A 10,454-nucleotide genomic window follows, 5' to 3' on the forward strand; every position below is an offset into this window, starting at 1 on the left:
TCTTTCCCTTCCCTTCTTGCTTGGGATAAAACTGGAGCACAGACTGTGTTCACTGTGTAAGTGCAGGTGAGTTCTCAGTCCAACACTGTAGGAAGCAGGGAATCTGTTGTTGCTTCCTGAAGACCCATTTGAGCACCAGAATAGTATATATATATTTTTAAAATCTTAAAAATAAGGCTTAAGTAAAAATAATTGGATATGTTAACAAAGCTGCTGTGCACTACAGCATGGAATCTGGCTAATCCTGCCACTTTGCTGCAATTTCAAGATAGGCTTTTTCCATCTGGCATTTCCTCCAAGAGGGGAAATCAGCCTTATTTATCGGGCAGGACTCTTTGGTACTTGGACCAAGTAAAGGGCTGATGTGGATAGGAGTGGGCTCTGGGTCCAGGATCCTGCAGGAGGGACTGGGTATCCAGGAGAATTTGTGGCTTGGAGCTCCCCATAACACTGCCCAGTGCTGGTCCTCTCCTGAGGTTCCATCGGGTGACTTTCCCCCATACCCTGTCAGATGAGATGAATGTGAAAATGAAGCTGATTTTGTCTGTTTGGTAGCCTGACCGCTCCTGTCTCCCTGTCCATCACTGACCATTAGCATCCACCAGCTTTTGCAGTTTGAGCCAGTGCTCTTAACAGTGTCTTTTGTGTTCACTTACTGGAAAATGGGGTCTGTTTTGTGGGAAGCTTGTTTACACCTGCCACAGTTGTTATCTTCACTCCTCCTTTGCCCCATTCACTGGATCTGTGGTAGCTGAAGCTGCAGAATGTCCTGTTGTTCCCCATATCCTCGGTGTGGGACGTGACTGCAATAGAGCAGCTGGGGAGAGGATGCAGGGTGTGAAATGTTAGCCTAGATGTGGAGAGCTCCAGGAGGAGGTGATACAGTTTGTCTTTGGAAAGACTCAAGTGCAGTGGGTTGTCATTTCTACTTCTTCTTTTTTTAGCTGTTCATTTTAGGGCTTACAAAACAGCCCTTGGAGTGTCTCCCTGCATGTACAGATGCACTAAAGCAACCCAGCAGCTCCAGGAGCATCCTCCCTCTCCAGTACCATTAGCAGGGTGTCAGTAGCACTCGCTGCAGGGTTTGCCAGGCTTGTGTTTTCAGCCCAAATGATCTCCTTGTTGAGTTGAGAGGCTGGGTGTTTTCAGATCACTAAAACCACAAGTGGCTTTTTGGGGGTGACCCACACACGTTCCTGCTGCAGCAGAGGAATGCAGGGAAGCCAGGGCGAGGGGAGGTGACAGGAGGATTTGCAAAGCTGCTGTTGCAAGCGTTGTGCTCAGGCTGCTCTCTGGTGGTAGCTGCTGTAGCAGAGATGACCTTTGATAAAACGTGAAATGTTTGGTTTGAATTGGATAGTTGTGGTTGCTCGGCTTCATACAGCTACAGTTCATAGCAGTCATCAGCTCAGCTGCTCTTGCTTTTATTCTTTTAGCCCTGTGCAAAATTCACAGGTTAAAAATCAAATCACAGCAGCTTCAGGAGGAGGACTGCCAACAAAGGCTGCTTCCCAGCAGCTCTCCCCAGTGCAGGTTCACCAATGTCTGGTAAGGGTTGAGCTTTGTTGCTCTTTTCTTTCAGACTGGGAAAACTCATAGGAGAGCAGACAGAGGAGGCACGTGCTGGCATGAAACCTGGAAGAAATAAACGTATTTGGGATCCTCAGTCAAATCTGGCTGAAAACAGCCAGCAGGTTCCAAAACTCTTGCCAAGATTGAGATACAGAGAGGCACTTAAAGATCACTAGATCTTGAATCTGTTACTGCCTCAGATGGGCTAGAGCCTGTGGCAGGCAGGAGAGCTCAGCAGAGGTGGAGCATCACTCTGTACTCTGGTCTGTGCTGGGGAGCATGGGGATGCTCTTTATTTAGATCAGCTGGTGACAACATGCAAACTGTTTGTTGGCTTTTTACTGCAAAGCTGTTGGGAGGAAGAAAGTGCTAGGTAAGTTGTAGAGAGCCTGGGAGAGAAGGTTTTGATGAGTGCTTCTGCTGTGCAGTCCTGGAAATAGTTGACGGATGTTTGCTGTTGCAAGAGTGGTGGGTTTTGACTATTTTACCTGGAAAAAAAAAGGAAGAATGGGAAAAATAGTTTAGGAGAATACAGTTGGGGCTCTTTCTTATCTTTGCTGACATCCCAGTTGTAAGAGGTCAACCCCATTCATGTTTCCTAGTCAAACTGTCACTGTGTTGGAGATGTCTTCCAGCAGTATTTGGCTGCTGTGTTTCTTACCAGGAATTGTTTTAATGATACCTGAGGGATGTGACAGTCATACATGTGGTTTCTTTGTGCTGGAGACACCTTCAGGACTGAAGTGTCTGTAGGACATAGCATGCAGGTGGGACCATTTGCCTTTGGAGATGGAGCTTGCTGGTGAGGACTTTCTGTTGTGTGGGACCTAATCAGGCACCTTTGAGACTTCACAGCAAGCAGGCACCCTCTGTTTTAATCCAGATGTTTTCCATCCCTTTGACAGTGGAGGTGGGACATAATTTTTAGCATTTTCTGTAACTCTTATTTCTGTATTTCTTGTGACTAGTAAAGTATTCATTTTGCCCAGGAACATGACACATGCTGTGTTCCAAATCCCAGCATTTATGATGTTTAAAGGCAATTTAAGCAGATTTGGGGTTCTTTTTTTCCCCATGTGAATTGCGGTGGTCTAGTCAAGATAATTTTAGGAGCAGCAGCCATGTGGAAGTATTGTCTTCCCACAATGAGAGGTTAAGAGTCGACAGCAAAGGAACCAGGGATTGTAATTTTAAAAGACAGGAAAATCTTTGTGTGTCGTGAAAACTAAGGAATAAAAGCTCATGGTGTAATGCACTGTCAGTATTAGATGCAAATAAGAGATAATGTGTCCTGCAGTGAAAGATGTTTGGACTGTGTGTGTTTCACTGAGCACAGGAGCAATGCCTCTTCTTCCACAGAAGCTGAGGTTTTTGTTCAGTTGGTACTGATGCTCTTTTAGAAAGCTTTTACTTCTCTGCTTCCTGAGGTCTGACATGGAAGAGAAAAGCTTCAATAGGCACCAGCTGCTCAATGGGCCCTGTCTTTTCAGAGCATCGCTTGCTTTTCTCCATTCCCAATTAAAACGTGTGTTAAACTTAGCTGTGGTTTGAAGCAGCCAGCACTGTGGTATTTAATGTAAAAGGAATGTGCTCTTCACCTCTTGTGTCTCTCATGTGGCAGGGTCAGCATTCTTCAGGGGAGGACATGGAAATCTCTGACGACGAGACCAATCCCGCACCCATCACCAGTGCAGAATGTGCCAAAACCATTGTGGTGAACTCCTCTGTCAGCAACATGGCCCCGTCGATCCCACCCTTGCCACCACCAGGATTCCCTCCTCTTCCTCCTCCTCCTCCTCCACCTCCACAGCCAGCCTTCCCGATGCCTCCGCCGCTACCTCCGCCACCTCCACCCACCCATCCCGCCGTCACCGTCCCCCCGCCTCCGCTCCCTGCCCCTCCTGGGGTCCCTCCGCCTCATATCTTGCCTCCTCTTCCTCCGTTTCATCCTGGCATGTTCCCTGTCATGCAAGTGGATATGATAAGTGTCTTGGGCAACCAGTGGGGTGGCATGCCAATGTCCTTCCAGATGCAAACTCAGATGCTGAGCCGCATGATGCAGGCACAGAACACGTACCAGTACCCGCCTTTCATGACGGGACGGATGCAGTTTGTGAATCTTCCACCCTACCGCCCTTTCTCCATGGGATCAGCCCTTGGTCGTGGACAGCAGTGGCCTCCACTGCCCAAGTTTGACCCCTCGGTTCCACCGCCGGGTTATGAGCCAAAGAAGGAAGATCCCCACAAAGCCACTGTGGATGGAGTCCTCTTGGTCATAGTGAAGGAACTAAAGGCCATCATGAAAAGGGACCTGAACCGCAAGATGGTCGAAGTGGTAGCGTTCCGGGCATTCGATGACTGGTGGGACAAGAAGGAACGTCTGGCAAAGGTAGGCTTTCCCATACTCTCTGCTGGGTCCTGGGGAGAACATTTCACAGTGCTTGTGCCAGGGCATGGGTGAGCACGGGCCTGGAAGTGACTTGAAAAAGTCTGCAACCCTAAAATTTTATGGTAACTAAAACAGAAGCAAAAAATTAAGTTGGGGAATAACTTTGCTGTGAGAAACCTCATTGCTTGAGACTGCTGAAATTAAGTGGGAGGCACATATGTTTCTGCCCCTCATCTGCCTCCATGCCTCCCCATGGGGCTGGTCTTTGTGCTGAGGCAGGTGGCAGGGGTGTGTGCTGGGGCCAGCAGACCTCAGCCTGCAGATACCTGGTGGGTGCTTCATCACTGTGGGCACCTGCCTTGGGACAGGTTGGCACCTGGGTGTTCATCCCGGTGTCAGTCCATGTCTGCAGGCGTTTCATGCTGCTTTGCCATCAGAACAGACACGGCTGGGAGTTTTCATCCTGCCCAGTCACTGATGGAGACACCCCATGCAGTTCTGTCTGAACACCTGTGGAACCAGAAGTGCTCACCTGGGAATGACCTGCTGCCCCATCTCTCACTGTCCCAGTGATTTGAATGTAGGCTTGAGGAAGAAGTGTCTAGTTCCCAGTGTCATCCCTCTGCTTTGGGCTTGATCTGCTCCTCCTTGTCCCCTCCAGCATTCGGGCCAGCTCAGGGCAGCCTTTTCTCTGTCCTACACCCCAAAAGCCCAGGGCTACTCACTTCCCCCCCAGTCTCCTTTCTGTTTTCCCCCTGAGTGCAGTAGTTTTAGGGCCTGAAATTAGAAAAGTTTAGCAGATTCTTTTTTTTTTTCTGGTGGTGGTCTGGGGCACTGCTGGCTGCTCCAGGAAGGGGTTTGCAGGAGGAAATTACCCTGAGATCAGGAGGCAAATGTGCAAGGGCTTCTCTAGTCTAAGAGGAAGCTGAAGTGTAGCTCTAAAAAGCTAAAGTCAGATGCAACAGGAGTGTTGGAAACCACCAAGCCACTATTTTGTGTTCCCCACTTTGTGTGTTGAGATCTGTGGGTATTTCCAGTTCTCTCTGCTCCTCCCACCTCCCCAGCACATGTAAGCAGCAGCAATTAACTCAAAAGCTGAACACTGGCCAAATACACAAGGAGTTCCAGGGATTAGTTAAGAAAACAGCTTTGCATGAGTCGTCTGATCCTTTCTCAGCCAATTTAAAGTGCACTGCAGCCAGGGAGAGCTCTGTGAACTAATACGTGCTGAATTTGTCACTACCAAAAAAAGAGCTAACACTGTAGAAAGGTTCATGCCAGCCTCAAAATTAGTATTACAGTAAATTATTGTAAAAAACCAACAAACCAAAACCAACACCACAGCCTGCAGCAGCATCTTATGTTTCAGATGCCAGTTTTCAGAGCCAGATCTTCACCACCTGCTTTTGTAAGGCAGTTGCATGTTCACTCCCATGCCTGGAAGAGCTCCTTGGCTTTGTGGAGAGGCTGGTAATGCTGCTGCTTAACAGCTGTTTTCTGGTGGTGTGATTTGCTCTGGCTCAGAGCTGGCTGGTGTGATGTGCAACAAGAAGCCTGGTCCCTCTCCTCCTGACTAATGCTCAGAGCTTCTGCTTCCCACCAGCTAGAGTGTGCTGATGATTTTTGGAGGAGGCCCCTGAGTTTCTAGGGCAGTGAGAGAAACAGCAAATGGTTGCAAAAGCAGCAACTGAAGTACCCAAGAAATTGTTCACTCCACAGTGAAGAAGCAAGTTGAGGCAGGTCTTTGGTGGCTGCTTGAACTCTCTTAGATTCTGAGCTATGGTTGGATTTAGCATGTTCCTCCCTAACCTGGAATTTGCAATCCACTTTGGGAAGGGAAGCTGGCTTTAGCACAACAGCTTGCTGCATTCCTGGCCACAGGTTGTGTTGGATGTGAGCAGCCTAATTGAAAATACAACATCGTTGCATGGGATAACAGTTGTGCTTTCTGTCCAGGAACAGAAATGCCAGAACTGTCACTGCTTCAGGGCACTCCTGGAGCAGCCTCTGCCAGGCCATGTGTTACTGTTGCAATGCAAAAAAATCACCCAGATTCCAGAGCCTGTTTTCTGCTAGGACTGGGCACTCCCTGACATTGATTCCTTCTCAGTCATAAGCTGCCTCCTTTTGCAAAAGGGAAACAAAAAAGAGTATTCACCTTCAACTGTACCTGGTGTCTTATGCAGGTGTGAGGGTTAACTACTGGGACCCCTTGGTGGCAGCTGGAGGTCAGTTTCCCACATAATTTGCCATCACACAGTTTTCCAGAATGGACCAAGACCTCCAGGCACTGTTTGAATTGAAATAACCCTCCAAAAACAGGCACTTCCATCCCTGTTTCCTCCCTCATAATGCTTTTAATTGGAGCTCCTCTTATTTTTCCTGACTGACAGTAGTGAAAGAAATTAAATTATTTTCATAGGTTTGGAAGTATAAATAAGACAACATATGTGCTTGTTTACATATTTTTTTTCTTTAGAAATAAAAGAGGCAGATTTGGAGTGAGAGATAGCATCTTTTAATATCTCCTATCCTTGGGCCATCAGCTGCAGCAGCCCTCCTGTTCTTTCACAGAGTAGGTGGAAGCTCATGAGCTCCACCATATGCTGGTTCCTGCAGTAGATGTGTCCTTCTTTGTTCAGAGGGTTTGTGGTCCACTATCTCCCTGACCTTCCCCAAGTGTAAGAGCAGGAAGCCTTGTGGGTTTTCTTTTCCCCTGACTGACCAGCAATGTTGAAGTTTAGTAGGACTGCAAATATTATCTACAGAATCCTTCTGGCAGCCCCTGAACTTTCAACGATGCACAGGAAGACAACACAATTGTCACCTCCTGTGCCTCAGTGTCTCTCCCTTCACTCTGTTTTTTGGCCACTGTATTCCATCAAAGGAGTTGGCTTGGGCAGCTGATGGATTGCTGAGAAGTATTGTGCTGAAAGGTGGGAATGTCCAGGGGTAAAGCTGGTGTCCTAGGCCAGGCAGGATGGAAAAATATGGGGTGAAAGCTGCTAAGGAGCGTGCTGCTAGGGAAGACAGCATGTACCACGGACCTGCCTGAGCTAGGGGAAAGCTCTTCTCTGCTCCTGGATCTAGTGATGGGTTTGGGTTTGAAAGCTGAGTAAGATGCCTTAAGCAGAGAGTCAGGAATAACCAGCCATCCCTGGCCTTGGAGTGTTGCCGCCTCAGTTCTATGCTTGATATTCCCATTAGTCTTGTCCCATATTAGCAGGAGAGCTGAGCTTACACTTCCTCTTCAGTGATTACAGCCAGCTTGGGCGAAAGAGCTCTGTTAACATCTATCAGAGAAACCTACTTCTAGAGGCTGCTGCAGCACTGGCTGGTGTGAGTGGGCCCATCCCACCAGTGCCCTTGGCCTGAGGTTAGCAGAGGCAGCCACATAACACAGCGTCAGGCTAACTTGCCTGAAGCATGCTGGGGTTATTTGTAAGAGCTGTATGTGTAGCTCTATTTCTCCTGTAGCTGAAACCAGACCTGATGTGGTCCTGCAACATTTTTGAGTTTGGGGGTGGTGGTGTATGAGGATGGTGGTGTGTCCCAGCTCCATAGCTTCCCTTCAGAGTTCAGGACAGTTGTACAGTAGCTACTCCTTGACACTTGGTTGCTCCTGTCTGGGTGGAGAAATATGTTCCCTTGGTCTGTAAGTCCTGGGTTCATCTGCACCTCTTCTTAGCCTTTCACCTCTCCCTTTTATAACCTTTGCTTCTAGCATCTGTGGTGGATTCTGGCCTTTCTGAAGGTGGTCTCTATGGTCCCCTCAGCAAACACTGGGGAGAACTGAAAGGAGCTGTGGGGGCTAACGGGTCTGTTCATTTCCCTTGTCCTCCCTTGTGAAGTACTTTGGCTGTTAAGCTGCACGTGAAGGAAATTGAGATAATGTTTTCATTCAGTGAAGAAAACAGATGTCTGCTCTGCTACCTTACAGCATGATGGCTTCAAATGCAACATCGCTTAGTGTCCCACGCCAAGCCACTGCTCTGGGAGTCCCAGCAGGTTTGTCTCCATCAGATGTAGTGCCCTGTGCAGAGAAAATAGCTCTTAAAACGCAAAGAGGAGGAGGCTTCTCAGACATGGAAAGGTCTCATTGTCAAGAAGAGCAGCTGCACCTCCTCCCTTTCAAGTGTGTGTGGCCATGTGGTGCATCTTCAGATGTCCTTCCCTTGCCTTCATGGAAACTGATGCCTGGGCAATTTGACAAACCTCGACCGTCTAAGTGGTTTCCAGAGTCTGTGCTCCCCAGAAAACCTGGCTTCTCAAGTGTGCTTTCTCTGTTGCAGGCGTCTCTCACTCCAGTGAAGTCTGGAGGAGAACTGGAGGACAAACCAAAGCCAAAAGATCGAATTGCATCTTGTCTTTTGGAGAACTGGAACAAAGGAGAAGGCTTGGGATACGAGGGGATCGGCTTGGGCATTGGGTTACGAGGGGCCATCCGGCTGCCATCCTTCAAGGTAAACAAAAATCTCTCTCCATTAGGGCAACACTTCCTAAAGGAGCATATGGAGAGCAGTTCTCTCTGGAGCCCTGCAGGCTGCTTAACCACGTGTCTTCACTATCAGGATTGCTCCTCACAGCATCAAGGATCCTCGTTCCTATTCCTCCACCACTTGTGGGAATAGTCTGTAAAGGATCTCCTTGCTCTGCAAGGTAAATGGGACATTTGCCCATGTTTAGGACACAGCCTTTCAGCATGACTGGAAAAATGTGCTTGTGCTTCTAGCACTTTACAGTTATTTCTTTGCTTAGAATGTCTTCTAGTTCAACAGCTGAGTCTCACCTGAAGTTTGGTTAAAAGTGTTCTCTGCCTCATGTGCCTTTACAGTCAGACTTACCAGCAAAGGGTCACCTACATTAACAAGCATTTGCATAAAAAAGAAAAGTATCTTAAAAAAGCCGGGGACAGGACAAGGGAGAGTAGAGAGCTTCCCTGAAATGAGGGGTTTGAATGCACAGAAGGTTCAAGTAAAGGTTTGGGATGAGAGATTCTGCAGTCTTGATTTAGAATAAAACTTGATTTGAGGTTCTTTAAGATGTCATAGGCTCAGTCTCTCTTTCTGTTCCACATTCTCAAACTCAGTGCATTTGTCAGGATTTTTTTCTGTCAGCTTCAAAGTACCTGGTGATGACATGCACCATGCTGGTACCCAGAGTGTTTTAGTGCAAATTGAAGGGGTACAATTTCATTCACAGTGAAATTCTGTTCGCAAGGAAATAAAGGGATGAAGAGCTGGGGAAGCAGCCCTTGGTTTCTGGGTGTAAGTCATCAAGGCAAAGTGAAGCAGTAGCAATTAGCTTAAGAAGTTGATTTCTGCCTTTCTAAACTTTTAGAAATGCTAATTATGTCTTTTGTTCAGGTGAAAAGAAAGGAGCCACCTGAAGCTGCCTCGGCAGGGGATCAGAAGAGAATCCGGCCTTCAACTTCTGTTGATGATGAAGATGAAGGTTTGCAAAGCACATTTGTTTGAAACACAAGAGCAAGATGCAAACCACATGCAAGCTGGATTCTTTTAAACTTCACAGCAGCGTGCTCACTTGCAGTTAGACACAGAGTTAAGGATCTGAGCCAAAACCCTGCTTCTCACAAAACTCTGATCAGCTCCTCTGGGTTCAGTTTTCTTAAATTCACTGGCGGGAAATTTAAGGCCCTATGAGTAACTCGTAACCTACTTTAGTTCTGCTGATGCAGAGCTGGTAACCCAGTAGAGGGAGCTCAAATGAGTTCATGGACTAATCCAGGGGCGTGCTCACAGCTCACTGGTCGTGCTGTGGGAGAACTCACAGAAGAGACAGTTTGCCCTGCTTTTGATTTTAAAAACACGACAATGTTATTTTCCAGAAAAATCGATTGAAAATATTTTAACATGTTCTCTGGAAGCAGGGAAGGGTAGAGATAAGACAAAGCTTAGAATACCCTTTACTTTGCATTAAAAAAAACCCCAAACATGGGTTCAAGTTAGTTGTGTCCTATAGTTGTTTCAGATTAATAAGTGGGTTTGAAGCCAAACTGCAGTAGCAGGATTTTATAAAGCCCTTAAATAAAAAAAGGCATTAAGCTTGACTGACTTGTTCTGATCTCAGTCATGCCTTTTCTCCTGGCTGCTCTGCCTATAGTTTGTCAGTTTGGCCTTCCACATTTTGCCATCCCGGGTGTTTCAACACCCCACACAGTCTTGTCCTCACTTGCACTGTGAAATCAGTAACCCCTGTGAGCCTGGGGACTCGCACACCACACGGACACATCGCTCCTTTCATCTTCCCAAAGGAGAAGTTTTCATTATGTGGTCAACTCTTTCCCTCCTTGGCAGGGTATTTGATGGCAGTTTCCATCTTGTTTTTGCTCACCAGAGTTGGAGAGGGACAGGGATGCTTCCGATACAACATCTGACCTGTCAAAGAAGGATGCAGAAGCAGTGGGGCTGAGGCGGCGACCGGCAAGGCCGCTGGAGCTCGACAGCGAGGGAGAAGAGGGAGATGAGACATC

General features: G+C 47.5%; 1 protein-coding gene across 1 annotated transcript in view; it reads left to right on the forward strand.

Moving 5' to 3' along the window:
* Window positions 1-10,454, forward strand: part of SETD1B (SET domain containing 1B) — a 61,135-nt gene that overhangs the window by 39,918 nt on the left and 10,763 nt on the right. The window contains exons 7-10 of the mRNA XM_009998440.1: window positions 3,194-3,961; window positions 8,254-8,424; window positions 9,328-9,415; window positions 10,319-10,454. Coding sequence (XP_009996742.1) covers window positions 3,194-3,961; window positions 8,254-8,424; window positions 9,328-9,415; window positions 10,319-10,454 — 1,163 coding nt within the window. The remainder of the gene's footprint in view (window positions 1-3,193; window positions 3,962-8,253; window positions 8,425-9,327; window positions 9,416-10,318) is intronic.

Source organism: Chaetura pelagica, unplaced genomic scaffold (genome assembly GCF_000747805.2).
Source record: "Chaetura pelagica isolate M959 unplaced genomic scaffold, ChaPel_1.0 scaffold585, whole genome shotgun sequence".
Taxonomy (NCBI): domain Eukaryota; kingdom Metazoa; phylum Chordata; class Aves; order Apodiformes; family Apodidae; genus Chaetura; species Chaetura pelagica.